Below are 20,280 nucleotides of genomic sequence, written 5' to 3' on the forward strand. Positions count from 1 at the left end.
CAATGAGAACGATTTTTATATTCCTTATTTCTGGTAATTGGTGTATGTTTGCTTCTAAAAGCTTGAGACAGAGCTGAACAATATACTTTTTTACATTTTTTTGAAGTAGTGCTATTTTTTAATAATAATAGTAATAATTATAATAATAATAAGATACAAGCCCACACGTGCCGCATTTATTCTGTTCTTTGCATTTACGCCAACAATACTCTAGTAATCATTTTATTAAAAGTGAAAAAAATATATTGTTTAGTTTATTTTTTCATTTTTATTTTTTATTGTTATTTTATTTAAATGCTAGGGTATAGCCATCAACCTAGGTTTTATTTTTGAACTTAGTCGAAAGCAAAAACAAATATGTACAAATATGGGACGATTCTCATTCGTCGGATCATAATACATTTTATTTCTTTTTGATTTAATTAATGTTTGAACTTGAATTTTTTTAGCGACCAGGAAAAGAGTCTCAGCCAGGTTGTTTCGTACCAAAGGGTACGAAAGGGTACACATACCAATTGAAAAGTATTAATATGTTGATATACATATATTTTAGCTTATATGTACATACGTACAAATATGTATGTATATGCGGAACTTTCGCTTTCATTTAAAATACAATTGAATATGATTTTTGTTCTTGATTTTTAAACGATAAATGATTTTGATAAATCTTCATGACATCTAACCAATATTTTTGGTATAAAAAAAATGGTTCTTTCCAGGCGCAATTTCTTCATTTTTATCAATTTCTCCACAACCCGTTTTAATAGGCGGTGAAACTGCAGAGAAGTAGAAAGTAATGACATTGAATTTGAAATATTAAACAAATTGGGATTTTGGTGAATACTTTTAAAATCAATTTACCTTTTGTTTGGCACACTAACGTTTTTGCCGAATCATAAACATATTTTTAATCTAGAGAAAATTTTTTGTTTTAGATCCAAAGTTGTCTACCCATTAAATCAGTAAGAAAATAAATTTTTATAGGAAGACATTGTATTTCTTCATCTAGACATTTGGCTTAATTTGGGATACTTTGAGGTCCAAAACATACCATCATGAAAATCGTTAGTGGATTTAAGCATATAGCTGAACATGGACGCAGCGGATCGTCATAGCATTGCTAATATTTGGATCGTTGCAAAAGAATTAGTTTCGAAACAAATACTGTTTGTGTTAAAGTTACAAATTAAATAAAATATTTTGGTTCACAATGAATAAAAAAAGTATGCGTTGCGACAATAATATGTTTTAAATAAATGTATAATATTTAAAAAAAATTTGAAAACAACAATGGGTTAGTTATAACTAAGTGAAAGAATAAATTGGTATTTTATATATACAATTACAAATATTAAAAATAGCCAAATTGGAGTCTTAAATTATTTAATGAAATGTAGCTATAACCTTTTAAAGTTTTTAAGTAAGAAGCTTGATAGTTCAAATATATGGCTGCCAAAATTACACGGATAACATGTTGCAAAATTGTGCATGCCACTAAAAATTTTCGGGAGGTTAATGTTTTATTCATATGTTACCTTTTGCATTTAAGCTCCTGTAGTACCCACGCAATTAAAATTTGGGTTTTCCACGTCCCTTTCAAAATAGCCACTAAAAAATCTTATAAAAATATTAAATAAATCAAGCTTTTTTGAATAACTTTTAAAAAAGGTATGCACTAGACACAAATAGGTATTTTCAGTCAAACAGATATATTTTTATAATTTCCCTATGTATATATATTTATATAGTAGTTTCCTTGCGCAACCTTGATATCTATTTTTATTTTTTACCTATATATAGCAGATTCCTTGCGAAAACTTTGATATATATCCAATCCTATGTATATCATGAATATATTTTGAAACTGCATTCAACCAAAAGACTATTTTTTTTAATTCGGCTTTGCTTAAATTTTTATAATAATTTATGCCTGATGGGCGCAGCTGCATAACGTACAGCTTGAATGGTGGGGAAAGATCCGACAAGAACATTATAAATAATAATTTTTGATGGTTAATTTTTATTGAACGCCAGGAAACAAAATCAAGGTTGACCTTAAAATAATTTTACTACTTGAAATTTGTTGCTTCATATTAAAATGTGAGGGGCATGGAAGATTAATTGAACCACCTAGTAGAGCATCGGCCTGGCGCTATGGATTTTCTACATTACCTGATTATAATGATCATGAATTATACTGTGGTGGATTTACTCGACAGTGGAAACAAAATGGTGGTAAATGCGGGGAGTGTGGAGATGCGTGGGATATGCCGGAACCACGTCCTCATGAGAATGGTGGTCAATGGGGGAGAGGTTTGATTGTGCGACGATATTTGCCTGGATCGAAAATGATTATTCGTATAGAGCTAACAGCAAGCCATATGGGGTAAGGCAGTTATATATAATACGGAAACAAATTTTCAATATTTTTTTTTAGGTTTTTTGAGTTTCGACTTTGCCCGACTTTAAGTGCAAAACAGGATTGCTTTGACCAGAACGTGTTACGGATACTTGGGGGTTCTCCCATTCAATCAAGACCCGAAGACATGAACTTTCGGTTTTATCCCCGAAACGGCAGTCGTATATATGAGATAAAAGCCCAACTGCCAGGTAAAATGCTTGAAGAACAAAATATTATATAAAAACAGTATTTTTGTAAATGTTGTACACCATAGAGTATTCATGTGACCAATGTGTTCTTCAATGGCGATATGTTGCCGGAAATAACTGGGGCATGTGTAGTAATGGAAATGGTGCCATTGGTTGTGGACCTCAGGAGGAATTTCGGTCTTGTTCGGATATTGCCCTTACACGTGACGCCCAAAGCTCATTTCGACCCTTGCATCCTGCCACTTCGGATCAAAATATAACTAGCATAGATCCCAGTGCAGAAAATAATGAAGTAAAATCTTTAATTTATTTTCTTATTTCTCTTTCCATTCTCTTAATATTTATTTTCATATTTTTAGTCATTTGGTTCAAATTTAAAGTATGTAAAATATTTATAAAAAATTTTTTTATTTGTCACAAAAAATCAAAAGTTCTTTCTACAAATTTAAACATAAATAAACTATTTAAAAATGGTTTAGGAAGTGGAAAAATTGATTTAGGAAAAGAACTAAATGATGTTTATATTGATAGTCCACCAATACCACCACCTCGAACGAAAAAAATTAAGCAAGAAATACACATTTTATCAACCTAAGTTTTATACGACTGATATATTATATTTTAAAGTGCATTAAATTGATATGCTACAAAAAATTGAATAAAATATTTAAATTTTAATAAAATTTATACACGTATCACAAATATTTAAATGTAATAAATTAAGAATAATAAAATTAAGTGTAAATAAATTTAAAACTTGTTTAATTATTGTGGTGTAAATGGTCAAACAATAAAGACGTAAAAAAATGTGTCAAAAAAATGAAGAAGCATGTTTATTTGTTGAGGTCTGCACAGAACTTTGATAAGGTTTGCTAGCTAAAACAAGAAAGGAATGGAAAGATGTTGAATACCAGTTGATATACCATTGAAGTTTCGGATATGTATCGCAAATATCGAATTTTTCCACGTCCACAGCTGCTTTTAAAACTGAAATCTTGATATAGTTTCAGTTCCAGCCTTGGGCTTTTTACAGGAGTTACAAACTTTTGATTCTGTGATTCCCTACAAGATTTCTTTAGTTGTTACTTCCAAAGTATATAAAGGCATATATGCAAAAGAATGTTTTTTGTTGAGACAATAGGCTTAGGCTAATTTAACATAATCACGACACACTAAATGCGTAATTTTTTCTGCCCTCACACTGGCTGAAAAAACATAAATTGCTGAATAAAATAATATTGTTTGTTAAAAAACGAGCCATGTTTAAAAATTATAATTACTTTTAATAGTTTTTCTCCCAATTCCATAATTTTTTTTTTTAACAAATTATCAATGTTTACAAAATTGTAAGTTATTGAAAACTATGTTAAAAAATACTATTAAAGGCATTCATATAACCTATGTACAGTTATTGCATTCAATAACTTGTAAAATAATGTTAAAAAATGTTTATCACAATTTTTTCCCTGGTCAGTTAAGAGTCCCTTTTAAAAATTGTTCTAAGTCCCAAGTAACATACAAATTTTCTAGGTCCCCTTTTATAGGGGGGTGACTCGGGACGGCTCGAAATTGGAAAAACGGTCACATCCGAATGAGTGTTCCGGGGGATAGGAGAAAACAGAAAAAACAGTTTTTTAAAAGGGAAAAGCCAAGCAGTATGGGAATCCGAGTGCAATAAGTTAAAAAATAACTTCCAGAAAAATTAAAAAAAAATAATAATAATTTTTTTAATAATAAGGAGACGGAAGGGATGCAGTAGCGAACTTATAAGGTAAAAAGTCGGTCCATGAAAGAGAGCTGTGATTAATGGACCGCTTCATATGAGGACCGACCTGAAAATCGGGACCGAAAAGCCAGACCCCACATTCAAAATTGGGTCTGGCGAATATTTTTGTTAAAAGGCCCATTACCTGGCAAGCCCAGTGTGTTTGGGTACCTCTTTTTTAACCGGTTAACTTTTGCGTCTGCAAATGCCTGCATATTTTTTTTGGCCTGTACAACATGGCCCATCTGAAAAAAAGAAAAGGGTGAAGGAAAGGACGTAAAGATTTAACTTGAGAAATAAATTTGCCCCTCATCATTGGCTGTGAAATCCATCCGAGGATCCATAAAAAAATCAAAGCTTTGGATTATAGTTTTAAGCTCGAGAAGCGATTTATTAGTAATTTGTTATTTTTTGGGGTAAGAGGAATTTTTTTTTTTTTATTTATTTATTTATTATTAACAATGAACTGTTATTTCTATATTATTATAACTAAGAGTAAGGATAAATTAAGTTAAAAGATATTCCATAATTTTGGATTTAATTACATCTAGGGATAGTTCAAGGGACATTAAATGGGATAACGAGTTATAATTTTTACAAATAACGCGGAATGGATCGTGTTCCGCAAAATTAGATCTAGAAATCGGTAACCAAAGGGGTCGGAATGATCTAGTTACTCTATTAGGCACCGAAAACATTAATTTTTCAAGAAGTACTTGTGAGTCAACCTGTCCAAGAATAAGCACATGAAGCAGCATAACCCCAGCACAAGTACGGCGCTCTTTTAAAGGAGGTAGGTTTAGTAGTTTTAACCGGCAATTATACGACGGGAGGGAAGTGGCAGTATCCCAGTTTAAGCCTTTTAACGCAAATAGCAGAAAATGCTTTGGACTGATTCAATCCTCCTTTGGTGAACAAAGTATTGCGGACTCCAAACGCTAGAACAGTATTCCAAGATAGGACGAACCAACGATACGTATAGAGTTTTAGTTGTGAAAGGATCTACCTCCTAATCATCAAAAATAGTTGATTTAGTTGTGAAAAAAATTTCTAAAAATAGAAATTTAAAACGCTTGTTTTTTAATTTGAAGGACAGGAAAGGGAGACTATATCATAGAGTAGAGACCATTGTAGTTCAAACATAAGACCCTAAGAGTGTTTTTTTTTTCAAATTTTTTTTAAATTCTTTAATAACAAAAACTTAACTCTAAGAACTAACAATAGAGCCTCCCTAGAGGCGAGAGGTACCTAAGAGGGTCGTGCTGTGCATATGTCGAACTACAATGGCTAAAGAATAGAGGACTAATCTGTCATTTTAGGCGGAAAAGATATTGTTTGAGAAAATTTTCAAAAAATTTCAGCGTTATGCACGGTAAATGTTACAGAGCTAGTAGATATCTTGAAAAATCTGCTGTAAGTTTTTTTATATTTAAGAAAGATACTGTTTTTAGTATTTTTTAAGTTCGTGAGACACCTTGTAAGCCAAGGAGGATTTGTTAAAGCGGACGGATATTTCCAAGGCACACATGAGTCATGGTTATATGGCAGCTATAGGATATAGTCGGTCGATCCTTATAAAATTTGGTATGTCGTATTATGACTGCTATAGGATCTAGTCGTGTACCCGGCACTTCCGGCTTATTACTTCGTGCAAAGGAAAGAAGGATGTGTGCAGAGTTTAAAGTCGACAACTTTAAAACTGAGAGACTATCTTGGTTAAAAAAGGCAGATAGACAGAGAGACGGGCATACTTATATCAACTCAGGAGGTTATTCTGATTAAGAATATATGTATATACTTTATAGGGTCGGAGATGTCTCCTTCACCAAAATATAAGGGTATACAAAAAACCCAAGCCCCCTCCAATCTATATCAGGGAGAAAAGATCAAATGAAATTGTTACGTTGGTCGGGAACGGTAATTTTCATGGTGTTCAAAGGAAAAAAAAAAAAATACTATCCATCCCTTAAGTAAAGGGCTTCACCCCCAAGAAAGTTTTTAACCTTCTAAAAAAAAAAGTGGCAACTCCTCTTCAAGCTTAAGATCGAGTCAGATTGTAAAGCGTCGATGAAAAATAAAGTTCAGCTGATGAGTTGCATGCGTTAAGAGATTGTAACGCCCCAGCAAAACCCACGAAACCCACCCGGACGTTTTCTTCGCCAAAGCTGCGAGGTCCTCAATTGGTCCTCTACCATCAACGGCTTCTCCTATGGCGTGCTCTACAATTTGAACAGCCAGAACAGCTACATAGCAAGCTGGAAACTAGAGCTGGAAACTAGAGAGAAACTACTCTCCAACAGAGTATGATGAAATTTACGTCATTCATTATAACGACCATGCAAGCACTTTTTAAAAACCAGAACATGGTTCATGGATAACATCTATTATTATTTGAAATGCTTTTTTTGCGTTTCTACATTAATGGAACTGTAGAAAACGGTTAGCCCCTTTCGAAGCCCCTTATATGGTTAAGCTAAGCTTAGAAACTTTGAATATTCTTAAAGTTCCTTATATACTATTACCAATCAAATAACTAACTGGTTTTGGTAATTAGCTTATCGGCTTGAGAATAAGAAGCGGCTAAGTTTTTTTCTCTTTTGGATTCCAAAACAAACGCTACGTTCGCGGATTAAACAGAAGTTATTATAAATTTAATCCCTATAATAATATAACACACGTAGTGGGAAAATTTGATAAAAGTTATAAACAAAAAAATTGATCCGTGGTCAATGAATAACAAGAATGGAAAATTTAAAATTCATTAATTTTCCTTGTAATAAATAATACTTAACTTTACTTTAATTAATAATTCGTGGCTAGATTTCAAACAAAAATAACAGGGGCGCATGTTGTAGCTCCCCCTTTTATTCCTACCAGCACTATCAGCAAAAAGAGCTACACCGGACAAGGTCCCAATTGCATCAAATGAGACTGCCCCGAGAAAGAAGCGCATTAACCCTAATAGGCACACAGTGGGACAAGCACCCGGCAGCGCTCAGTTTCAAGTTTTTCCCACCTTATAGGTAAATTCGCGACGTCTACCCAACCTGATGCACTGAGCAAATTGGTCGCAGGTAAGCTGAAAATGGAGCCGACTGATTTAGCCTGTGCTAGGTAGGTAAAAAATGCTAAAGATGGTAAAAAATTTTAAAGATGCCATCAACGTCTTCAAGTTCTTTACCTTTTTTATTCCCTTGCAGAAAGTATTATAATTTTTGGTCAAAAGTGTGCAACGCAGTGAAGCAGGCATCTCCGACCCTATAAAGTATATAAGTTAATTAAATTATGGGGTGGTATATAATATTATGGTGTATTTGGGTATCCCTCGCTGATGGCGGAGTCGTCACAAGTGTAAGAGATGAGTATGGTGTAGTAGTGTGTAGTCGTCCCTGGCGGTTGCCGAGAGGGTTGCTTCTCCTTGTAGGTAGCAAGCGGTGATTGGGTCCCTGGCGTCCCATAGTGACGTTCAGGGAAGGCGTGCTGGCCACTCCTGGAGCCCTCTTCTTGGCTGATGAGATGAGAAGGTGATGAGATTTCTGCCCCTTACATGGACACAGGTGCCATTATCCACATACACGCGGGCCGGGCGATCATTTATAATTAAATCCCTCATCAACGTAAGTGATGTAAATTGGGTGTAAATCGCTTTGCTGAATCTCGCAATGCGCCATGCATCTAGCGTGGAGCTCATGATGAGCGCATGATCCTTTTTGCGCCAGCTGGTAAAATGTAGCCCCTGATGTCGCAGAGCAATTTCTTACTGTGTGGATGTCACCGCCACATTCAGCAATTACGTTGTCCTCCAATCTGAGTATGGTGTCGTAATGCGACACCGGGAAAACGGTGATCTTGTTACAGGCCGACTTGATTTTTGGAAACCTAATAATAAAGTGTAAGATGTTATCGGATTGTAATATTTTAACGGACGATACGGACAAAACATCCCTAATCGCGGTCTAGGTGGGCTAAGATGGTAGGGCTAACAACATAAAACTTGGCAAAAGCTACTGCCAGCATTAATCCCTGCAGCTCCACTGTGATCATCCTATTTCGAGTTAAAAGCATCTTGAATAGGTGCCCTGTATCAATTTGGGACTTTATAGCTGACCTCAGAAGTTGACGGTAGCGGAAATTTTATTAATTTGAATTTGTACTTTGTTATTGATATTAACCTGCCTATTGTTTGCATTTATAAATTGGAATTCCCTAAATTTATTTTTTTCAAAGTCTTCCGCGTCGAGTGTTTTACAAATGCGAATTCCTCCCATACTAAAATCCGGCGGTAAAATCCGTGACGCGTGCCGATGCTACGACAAAAAGGAAAATCAGGTATATGGCTGTAAACCAGCAGTTTGGATGTGCTGTAACCTGCAATTTGGATGTGCTGTAAATTTTGTTGCAATTGGGTAGCCACCAAAGCGTGATTAAAAATAAAAAATGGTAGTAAAAACTTATGCCAAGTGGCTAGAAAAAAGTACAATAAAAGAGGAAAAATTATCAGGCGAGCATTAGTATGGTCATGCTCGGCCTACCTAATGTTGTCTTTGTAGACCACCCCCAGCTTAATGAGGACTGTGGTCCTCATGTCCGCTTCAACGGTTTTTTCTTCACGTAACGGTGAGAGTTTATTTCCCAGGCGTCTGTTGGACTTCACTAGGACCTTTTCGCCATTTTCGAACACTCTGTTTTGTCGGGAAGCGTTTTTCCTGTTCCGGAGCTTGTCCTGGGCGAGTTTTATCTCATCCTGTATTTCGCATAGTGGCATATTCGATTGTGTCTGAACCACGTCGGCCGGCCTCTTGTCGATGACCGAATGGATAGATTTGGATAGATATCTGGCCGTAGCCAGTAGGATCAGCTCTACGGTATCGCTAATGTCTTTATCGATTTTAAGGAATCTAGCAAGCTCTATGGAAGCGTTCCACTTTTCCGTTTGAGACACTGTGGAGAGGCAGCGCATTTGAGATGCTAACGCCGAAGTGGTTTTCCAGCATGGCCCCGATGGAGTGCGAGTTCAACGATGGTTCGTTGTCGCAATATATGACTTTGGCCTTAGGGAAAATGTTCATCAGCTGCAGTAGCGCTGGTTTGAGGTCCTCTAAAGTTTTAGAGGGAAACGGCAAATTTAGAGAATTTGTCGATGCATGTAAGGAAATACTTTTTATCCGTGGAGAAAATTTCGTTCTATACGTTCGCTTGCTTGGTCATTTTCGGGAAGTAGTACTCGGAGAGTACCTGCTTCACGTTTTCTTGGGCAGACCTTTGAGCTCTGTTGTGCTCGACAGTGAGAATTTCTCGCCTCTCAGCAATTTGTCAGCCTCTCAGCCAAACCAATTTGTCCTGTATCATTGCAAGCGTGTGCAAATCGCAATGAATGGCGTTTGTCTTTAGGAACTGTTATGTTTGCGAGCTCCTCAAGCAATGAGTCCTCGTAAGTGAAGTCAATAATATGCCGTCTCTTGTTTCCAAAGAAAACGAAGGTGGGTTTTGACGGAGAGCATGCTTCTCCGATACCGCGTAGGTCAGCGGTTGGTGGTCAGTGTAGACGTTTATATCTTTTACTCCATATAGGTAGTGTCGCAGCTTTTCTAGCGCACAAACTATGGCTAACAGCTCCCTTTCGTTGGTAGCGTAGTTAACCTCTCTGTAATTTAAGGTTCTAGAGATCATAGTGATGGGTCATCCTTCTTGGGAAAGCACTGCGCCAATGCCGTATGCTGAGGCATCTGTCGTTAGATAAAATGGCTTTTTATAATTGGGGTACCTGAGGATGACATCCTCAGAGGCCAGGATGTTACGCAGCTTTTCGAAAGCTAGCAGTTACGGCTCGATAAACTGTACCTGGATTTTTATGGATCTGTATCTGCTGACATTTCCGTGTTCCCCTTTTAAAATGCTCGAAATGGGCTTAGCTATTGATGCAAAATCTTTAATAAAGAACCTATAATAGCCAGCCAAGCCCATGAATGACCTTACTTCTTAGACCTTACTTTTTAAGGCTCCGGGAATCCCTTGATGGCCCTGACTTTTTCCGGGACTGTCGTAGTCTCATCTCTGGTGACTATAAACTCCAAAAAATTAACGCTTTATGTGCCGTACGTGGCCGTTTTCGTCTTCTGAGAAAACGATATGTCATCGACATAGACATAACAAAATTACCAATCTGCTCCCGCAGTATGTCGTCGATTGTTCTTTGGCAGATGCTGGCAGCATTCCTCAACCCAAATGGCAGTCGGCAAAACTCGTTCTTTCCTCCGTTTACGGAAAAGGAAGTTTTCTCGCGGTCACGCTCTGCCAGAGTAATTTGATAGTAGCCAGACTTCAAATCGAGCGTTGTGAAATATTTGGCTTTGCCTAAATTCCCTAGTATCATAGAAATAATTTGCATGGGGTAGCGATCTGGTATTGTTCTCTCGTTTAACTTTCGAAAGTCTAAAACCAGATGCATTTTACGTTTGCCAGATTCGTCGGTGCCTTTTTTGTCTACTACCCATATTGGGTTATTGTAGGGGGATCTTGACTTCTGGATTATGCCGTTTTGTAGTAGGTCTTGAATTTCGCCATTGACGAAAGGGACGACCCTAGACCCTAGCATAAATGGGCTCTTCATCAATTGTCCTGATAGTGGCCACCACTGACGTGTTGTAAGGTAACGCCTTATTTGGGTTCGCGAAGGCATTTTTTCTGTTGCTAAGCATTTTTGAAAACGTTTTTCTGACTAAAGGTGGTGCGCTGGAGCAGTCCACTTCAGTAAAATTTACGTTGGGGCATGATAGGAATTCTAGCTTTTTTACTTCGGAGCCTTTGAGGTGGTGAGGATGAAGAAATTGGCTTTCAAGTTGACTAGGGATACGAAGCATTTCTTTGTGATCGTGGTAACGCCATGGATAGAATGTATCGAAAATGGCGAATCTACTGGGCGGATGCCTTTCAACCCTTCGTATGGATGCAATTTTTCGACGCGCCCGTGTCTATTAAAAGCTTTATTTTTATCCCCGCTACTCTTCGTCTGATGACGGGCAGCAGAGACTTTCCCCTAAAAAATTAATGACGTCCAAATCATAATCCAGAAGCTGCTTGAAGCTGCGGCTGTGTATTTCGCCCCGGCTTCGCCTGCGACTTGTGCGATGTGGTTAACCCTCTGCGTTTTTTGTGGGCCCGATCGATCGGACACGGCCGGTTTCCTGTTTTGGTATGCAGGGGCTTAAGATGGCTTAAGCATTTTGGACATTGATGGGTCAATGTCCATGGGTTCGGGGGTGCCTTCATTGCGTGGGGAAGACTGTACTTACACCTTGTGTTGTTTGGTGTAGTACGGATTCATGCCAGAGCTTGTCTGGGCATTTGTCTGCGCATGAGCCTGTCAGTGTTCTTGCGCCTTTGGATATTGTTTTTTATCCTTGTCCTCCTGGCTTCTCGCAAACGAAGCCGCGAAGAAATATCTCTCGTGGTTAGATTCCACTTCTTGCGCCAAAGCGAGAGCTGATGGCATATCTTTTGGCTTTGCCGAAAAAAAGGACATCCGTAATGCTGCGCTTTTTCCTACATTCATCTTTCGATATTGTTTTCCTGAGCGGCATGGTGATCGGCCGCCTGTATAGTGGCCGTCATTTTCTCCACGTTGAAAGCCATGTTCACGGATGTGACAGCGCTAGCGTTTGCGTTTTTTGGTGTGGAAAATCTGGCCATCGGTCTCGGACTCAGAGTCACTGAAGTATTGCCTATACTGGCGGAAGGGGTTGCTCATGTGGAGCTGTAGCTATAAGTCGCCTAAAGCATTAATTCATGCTCAAATTGCATGCAGAGGCAATTGGGCTGGTGAGGGGCTGCGGGGGCTGAGCCGCCGTTTTTTAGTTATGTGTGCGAGCTCGTCGAACTGCGCTATTGCCTTGCTAAGTAGAGCCAAGGTGAGGGGTGCACGGGGACTGAGCCTCCGCTATGACAAACAAAGAAAAAGAAAAACAACAAAGTGCCACACACTGCATGCCCGGCCGTATGTTATTCCCGAAATTGGAGTGAGGAGACAAAACGAAAAAAAACAAATAATCAACACTGCATAGCTAGTATCAAAAATTCTTGTATAACAAAAGAGACATATAAAAGCTGAATTAAATGCACACAATTATATGAATTATATTAAATTGGACAGTACCACTTCAACCTCCGAAGGGACAAGCCGTATTAGAACATCATCGATCCCATCAAAAAACGATCAAAAATTTCTTACCACTCGGGCGCAAGCCCTTTAAGTAAAGGGCAAGTAAAGGGAGCAAGCCCTCTACAAACAACCATGCACGGACCACCAGACATAGCTAAATACACAGGTAGGCTGGGTGCGGTGCAGACTCAGGGAAAGGACCAGAGTCGTTAAGTTCTTCAGATGCCTCGAGTTTAGGCACATGGCGAAACAGTGTCAGAGCGCCATCGACCGCTCACGAATGTGCAGGAGATGTGGCAGGGACGGCCATATGGCAAAAGACTCCGCGGAAGAGCCAAGGTGTGCGTTCTGCAGCAACGCCGGGAAGGAAGCAGGACACATAGCAGGAAGTGGGAAATGTCCGATGTTTAGGAGCGCCCTCTCACAAAAGAAAAGCTAATGAAGTGCACCCAGCTCAACCTTATCCATTGCGAGGCGGCTCAGTCGCTGCTTAGGCAGGCGGTCAGAGACGAAAAGACACAGGTAGTCCTCATCTCGGAACCATATAGGAGCATCCCAGGAAACGGATGGCTGACAAGCAGCTGCAAGGGTGCGGCTCTGTGGTCAACGAAGACGGCTCCACAGGACATTAGGACATCCAGCGAAGGTTTTGTCCGGGCCAAAATAAACTGGCACTGGACGTGGTCTTGGCCAATAGAGGCCAAAAGCTGACGTACAGCAAGGCAGGGCGTGGATCTATCATCGACATCACCTTCGTTAGCAGCGCACTAATAAGGAGGTGCAACTGGGAGGTCAGTGATGCTTTTACTTTCAGCGACCACCAGGCCATACACTTCACCCTTGGAGGGGTAAGTAGGAAACGGATTCCCAAGGTGACAGGACCGAAATGGAAGGACACGCGTTTGGATCGAGAAGCACTCTCGGTAACTCTGCAGACGCTAGAAACCCAGGAGAAGTGGAGCATCAGTATACTGGTGGAACCAGGACATTCAGCAACTAAGGACCGCCTGCCTGCGGACAAGAAGACGCTTCCAAAGGGCAAGAGGCTCAGAGGACCACCAGAACGGAGGAGTTCAAGGCAGCTAAGAGGGCCTTAAAACTGGCCATAAAAGCCAGCAAACGGGAATGCTTTCAAAAAATCTGCGACAAGGCGTAGGTGGACCCATGGGGCACAGCCTACAAGGTCGTCATGAAAAGGATTAAAGGGCAAGAACACCTAAGACCAACATGCCCTACCCTATAAAGGAAAATAGTGGAGGCTCTGTTCCCGAAGCACCCGCTTCGGGAGACTATACCAGCCGATGATGGGGAGCCGATTACGCCAGTTACGGAGGAGGAGATCCGGAACTACGCAAAAAGGATTAAGGCTGGAAAGACTCCAGGACCAGACGGAGTGCCGAATTCCGTCCTGAGGCAGGCCATGCAGGAGAAACCGGAGGTCTTCGCTGAGACCTTCAACAAGTGTCTTCAGCACGGCACTTTTCCAAAAAAAGTGGAAGAGGCAGAACCTCATTCTGCTGCCGAAAGGGAACAAGGCGACAGACAACCCACCAGGATTCAGGCCCATATGTCTCCTAGACACGGTAGGGAAAGTCCTCGAGATGGCCATAGCTACTCGCGTCTCGAAATTCGCTGAGGCCAAAGGAACGCTCTCGGTCAGCCAGTACGGCTTCCGGAAGGCGCGCTCCACGGTGGACGCCATCAAAGCCGTGACTGACACGGCGGAAGCAGCCATCGCGGGAACCCGGTGGAAATGGGGAGATAAGGAGTATTGCGCGATGGTAACACTGGACATCCACAACGCCTTCAACTCGGCTAATTGGACACGTATCCAACGAGCCTTGTTCTTGGCAGGCACTCCTAGATACCTACAACTAATATTATCCAGCTACCTTTCAGATAGGACACTGCTGTACGACACGGACGAAGGACCAAAATCCTATGAGGTGACTGCGGGGGTGCCGCAAGGATAGGTCCGCGGGCCACTTCTTTGGAACATCATGTACGACGAAGTACTCAGGATCGAACTACCGACAGGATGTAAACTCATCGGCTTCGCGGACGACCTGGCACTGCTCGCGGTGGCGAAGGAAATCAAGGACGTGGAAACCAATGCGAGTGAAGCAATACGAAGGATATCAACCTGGATGTCTGACTCTGGACTGGACCTATCAGCACATAAAACGGAGGCAGTTCTCTTCACGGCAGGAAGACGGTGGAGTACATTACCATCCAGGTGGGCAACTGCTGCATCACGTCAAAGGAGGCAATTAAATACCTAGGGGTAATGCTGGACAACAGGATGTCCTACGGAGCGCACTGGAGTACTCCACCATAAAAGCTGCAAGGATCCAAGGCATACTCTCAAGGATGCTGCCAAACGTGGGAGGCCCAAAGGAAAGCAGGAGACGCCTTTTAGCCAGTGTCGTCACGTCGGTCTTGCTGTACGCAGCGTCGATATGGGCTGCGTCAGTCAGAAGACAACAGGGGCTTAAGAAAAAGCTAGGGGCATCGTACCGACTAGCGGCCCTACGAGTCATATCCGGCTTTAGAACCATATCCGAGGAAGCCGCCCTCGTTCTAGCCGGAATGATTCCAATTGATATTCTGGCTAATGAAGCGGAGGAAATCTACGCATCCAATCGGCAACGGGGAAGGACTTCATCCCGAGAGGCCATTAAGAGGTCAGCCCGGCAAGCGGCATTATCCTCATGGCAGGAGAGGTGGGACTCAGCGGCCAAAGGTAGATGGACGCACAGGCTAATCCCAAACATCCAGGAGTGGATCGGAAGAAATAACGGTCAGGTTAGTTACCAGCTTACCCAGTTTTTTACAGGTACAGACAATACCTCTATAGATTCGGACACGACGAAAGTCCAGTGTGCCCCAACTGCCCAGGAGCAGACGAGGACCCAGAGCACATTTTATACAATTGTAGGAGATATCGTGCCATCGTCGGATCGCTACCAGATCCGGAGCAGCTTGTGGAATTCATGTGTAGCTTACAGAAGCAATGGGACTGGGTAAGCCAGTTGATAGCTTATACACAGGGTGACTTAAGAAGACTTGAAAATGAACGTCGCTTAAGGGCGAATGCCTAGATTAGGCAACCCTTCCCCGCAAAGTAATACTTAGCAGTGGTACCGCGGGGTCTGTAGTGTGTGCGGGGGTGTCTTTAGTACGTAGGCGCGGGTAGACATGCCGGTGAATTGTGCATGCTATTGGTACGGGCCAATAGTATCTAGGATAGATTTTCACCTCAATGGCGCAATCCAAAAAAAAAAAAAAAGCTAAATACACTACGAGACCGTATCAACTAGGAGAATCCAAATTTATTGTCATTAAAAGTAAATATGAGTCCTCATTTAAAACTGTTTCACCTTTCATCATCGAGAAATCTGTGCGATTTCGCCTGCGGAGGAAGAGTTGATTCTGTAAAAAAAACCAGAGACGGCGGACTTTTGATAAAAACAACACACAAGCCAAAAAACTTCTAAAACTTACCAAAATCGCAGATATGGATATAACAGCTACCGAACACAAGACACTTAATTTTTCAAAAGGCGTTATCTACTGTAATGACCTTAGATACGTAGACGAAAAAAGAACACCACCAACAACAAAAACACCAACAACAACAACACCAACAACAACAACAACCTAACAGAAACCGGACTCATAATAATTACATTCGAAACCGGAGTAGGCTAGTTATATTCTTACAGTAATAATTACATTCTTACAGTAATAATTCGAGTAGGCTTTGAAACTGTTCGCGTACGCAACTATATCCCTCTCCCATTGCGTTGCAGAAAGGGCCTCCGCTTCGGACACCCTACACCCATATGCAAGAGCACCGAAAAATGTTTAAACTGCTCAGATGAAAAACACACCAGCGAAGGAAAACTCTGCAAAAACAAAAAAAAAATGCCTAAATTGCGTAAACAATCCTGAAATTGACCCCCAACACAGCCCTTTGGACGGCAAATGTCCCACATTCCTTAAACAACAAGAACTCACTGCCATAAAAACCACCGATAAAGTCGATCATAAAACTGCTCTGGGTATTTACTTTAAGCCAGACGGATACAAAACAAGAAACTCTTAAGCAAACACACTTAAAAACACCACAACCACAATAAGAACTCGATCTCCAAATACGCTCACATCAACATCATCAAATGCACAAACTACATCCACATCCTGCGATCACAGCCTATCAAACACACCTTCAACCTCATCTGCATCAACCAAAACAACACCGGCACCGGAAAAAATTCTCCAAAGCCACAACCAACACGACCAGGACGACACCAAAGCCATGGAAACGGACAACATAAACCCCACCAGAATATCAACCTCATACGGATCTCAACTCACAAAGGACCTTAAACTAAAAATTTTTCCGAAATAGCCAACTCCCTCTCGCAACACTTCTCAGAGCTCTCAAGCAACCTAAACTTCTCAGACGAATTCCAAAATAACAAATAAAAAATCAACACAGCCAATTATACACCGACCTCAACAGCCAAAACTATCGAGGAAAACATAACTCACCTTGAATTAATTGCAGCACTACAAACACTTAAAGGATCCACTCCAGGATTAAACAGAATTTCGTACGAAATGATACGCAACAGCTCCCTTACTACTAAAAACCAGGGACTGCAAATAAGACTTATGAGTTCAAAAAAATTGAACGACAAAAAAGCCTTTGTGGGGAGTGGGAAAAGGACACATATACCATTTTTTAACGGTGAATCCAGAAACACAATAAACTTTTATTTCAATTTCTATTGCTTAAATTGAAATATAACTCTTAGTTTCAATTTTTATAATAATAATTAAGAATAAGAATTATTTTTCAATTTTTATTAAAAAAAAAAAAAATAAAAATTATGATTCAATTTTTATTAAAAAAACTGAAAATAAGTGTTATGATTCAATTTTCAATTCAAAACAGAATTAAAAACCTCTTTAACCAAATTTTCGACAGCTCATACGTCAAGCCTACAAAATAAGCTTAGTCATACCGATACTTAAACCAAAAACTGACAAAAAACAAACATCTCCTCGTACAGACCCATTTCCCTCCAATGGCTGTCTAGCAAAAACACTAGACAAAATCATAGAGAAAAGACTTTGGTGGTTTGTGACCCACAACAATCTTTTAAATACAAACCAATTCGGCTTCAAAAAAGGCAAATCGATTTTTGATAGTCTCCTATACGTAGACCATCTCATAACGAAGTCACTCTTGACTTTTCAAAAGCCTTTGATCGAGTAGGTGTGCACACTTTAATTGATTAACTCCAGGAATGGAAAACAGGCCCTAAAATAATCAATTATGTCAAAAATTTTATGCTCAAACGTAAAATAATTGTCAGAGCACATGTCAAATTCACTCCCATTATCCAACGGTATCCCACAAGGACCACCTATATCGGTAATCCTATTTCTCATCGCATACAATAAACTCTTAAACATAATATCTCTACACAGAGAAATTAAATTTAACGCTTACGCCGGCGATTTTTTCCTAATAATAAACTTCAGAAACAACAAAAACCTTAATTTTAACCTAGACAACCTATTACATGACATAAGCAGCTGGTACTCATACTCAGGGGCATCTCTATCCTTAGCTAAATGCCAATACCTCCATATATGCCAAAAACACAATTGCACTAGCACCATAAGCACCACAAGTAACAGCACTCAAAATCTTAGGCATAACCATAAACAGTAAATACAAATGTATTCCATACATTCCATCACTTCCATCACTACACCAAACTCCATCCATTCCATCACTACACCAAAAATTGAATATCATAAAATGCCTCTTGGGGAGAATGGGGGAAAGCATACAGGTCAAAGTGTCTGATTGCATTCAACTTGGTGAATGCCAGCATGATTCCTGTCACTGCTTTCTTCAACCCGACGCACTACCTCCACGTGGTTTTCCCTGGATTGTCGCTCGACAGCCGTTGAGTGGCAAACTAAAGCGCGCGACGAGAGTCCTAATTCTACAAAATAGGTTTTGGCGTAGGACTTGAAATCCACCCATGTAAAACACAATTTCAGTGATGGAAGCAAGAGAAGCTTCGGAAAGGAACCGATCTAACGTTGACGACCATAGCAAGCGTAAAAAGGACAATGGCTTGAGAGTATGCACCTGGAACGTACGAACATTGTACAGACCTGGTGCTGCTCAACAACTAGCAGATACCCTCAACAAATGTAGGGCTGACATCACTGCTATCCAGGAAATGCGATGGATAGGACAAGGCTGCATAAAGAAGAACAACTGTGAAATTTACTACAGCTGTCATCCAGAACGGCATGAATTTGGTTATGGTTTCGTTGTAGGTGCCAGGCTGCGGCGCCGAGTCTCTCACTTTCGGCCAACAAACGAGAGAATTGCAACGATCCGCATTACCGCATTAATTCTTTAACATCAGCCTGATATGCGCACATGCCCCAACGGAGGAAAAGGATGATGCCACCAAGGACGCTTTCTATGCGGAGCTCGACCGAGCTTATGGCCGCTGTCCTTCCCATGTCCTTCCTTCCCAAAATTCTCCTCGGGGATTTTAATGCCAAGGTAGGGCAAGAAGACATCTTTGGTGCCACCGTCGGGCGATTTAGTCTACATGAGACCACCTCGAGCAATGGTCTCATATTAATAGGCTTTGCAGCTGCGCATAATATGGTGGTTCGTAGTACTGGATTCCGTCATTTGGACATCCATAAAGCATCTTGGCTCTCTCGACTGACCAGATATCAGATCGATCATGTTGTGATCGATGCAAGGCACGCATCTAATATACTCGACGTTCGATCCTGTCGGGGTCCCAACATTGACTCCGACCATTATCTTGTTGCAGCTAAGATTCGCACACGGCTATGTGTGGCGAAGATTGCACGTCGAAGTGCGTTAAGAAGACTGTACATCGGAAAGCTGCAATCACAACAGGCAAAGAATGCATTCTCCACTCACGTCTCGGGGCTATTAAGCCGAGCACCTTCAATACCTGAAGACATAAGCGATATGTGGGCGCTCATATCTCACTCCCTGCGAGCATCTGCAGAAGAAGTGCTTGGATTCCAGCGTCCTCTAACAAGGAATCCATGGTACGATCATGACGCAACAGCTGCAAAGGACGCCGCCTACAGAAGAACACTGCAGGCTGGGGCGACACGAGCTATTGTGGATGTATACAGGTCGAGAAGAAGAGACGAAAAACGCCTTTTCAGACGCAAGAAGAAAGAGCAGGAAAGGCGAGAGTGTGAGAGCACAGAGAGCAGCAGACGCAGAAATAAAGCATGTAACTTCTACCAGAGGGTCAAGCGACTGACCCAAGGATTTAAGACTGGTGCAATGGCGTGCAGGGACGATGATGGAAATCTTGTCACAGAAGCAGAGGTCGTGCCCAATCTATGGTACTGATATTGAAGTGCCAATCCCAAGTCATATCGAAGTCAAGGATGCAATCCAACGGCTTAAAAACCATAAGTCTGCAGGTGCTGACGGCCTGCTGGCAGAATTGTTTAAGGCAGCTGGTGATATGTTGGTAGGGAGCATGCACCAACTAATCAGTAAGATATGGCTCACGGAGAGCATCTGTCCCATCCTGAAGAAGGGTGATGCCACGGTGCGCTCCAACTACCGCGGAATTAGTCTTCTTCCAGTTGTATACATAGTCCTAACTAGCGTATTGTGTGAAAGACTGAAACCCCA

At 40.8% G+C, this 20,280-nt stretch overlaps 2 protein-coding genes and 1 long non-coding RNA gene across 4 annotated transcripts; 2 read left to right on the forward strand and 1 right to left on the reverse strand.

Annotated features, from left to right (window-relative positions):
* Positions 1–360: 360 nt before the first annotated feature.
* On the reverse strand, positions 361–1,113 carry LOC138926753 (uncharacterized). The gene is made up of 2 exons (XR_011443379.1): positions 865–1,113; positions 361–779 (listed from the first exon to the last, which is right to left on the reverse strand). It is a non-coding gene; the product is annotated as an uncharacterized lncRNA (long non-coding RNA).
* Positions 1,063–3,307, forward strand: LOC138926752 (uncharacterized). Of its 2 annotated transcripts, none has more exons than XM_070281956.1 (4): positions 1,063–1,226; positions 2,038–2,389; positions 2,441–2,613; positions 2,679–3,307. In XM_070281956.1, the coding sequence occupies exons 1-4, from the start codon at positions 1,214–1,216 to the stop codon at positions 3,206–3,208; spliced, it is 1,068 nt and encodes a 355-aa protein (XP_070138057.1). In that variant the 5' UTR covers positions 1,063–1,213; the 3' UTR covers positions 3,209–3,307. The 2 variants fall into 2 exon arrangements, with proteins under 2 accessions (XP_070138057.1, XP_070138058.1); XM_070281957.1 differs by having other exon boundaries at positions 1,218–1,297.
* A 15,731-nt stretch (positions 3,308–19,038) lies between these two features.
* Positions 19,039–19,989, forward strand: LOC138926736 (uncharacterized). The gene has a single exon (XM_070281879.1). It carries the CDS (start codon positions 19,039–19,041, stop codon positions 19,987–19,989), a length of 951 nt encoding a protein of 316 aa, XP_070137980.1.
* Positions 19,990–20,280: the final 291 nt, after the last annotated feature.

Source organism: Drosophila bipectinata, chromosome 3R (genome assembly GCF_030179905.1).
Source record: "Drosophila bipectinata strain 14024-0381.07 chromosome 3R, DbipHiC1v2, whole genome shotgun sequence".
Lineage (NCBI taxonomy): Eukaryota > Metazoa > Arthropoda > Insecta > Diptera > Drosophilidae > Drosophila > Drosophila bipectinata.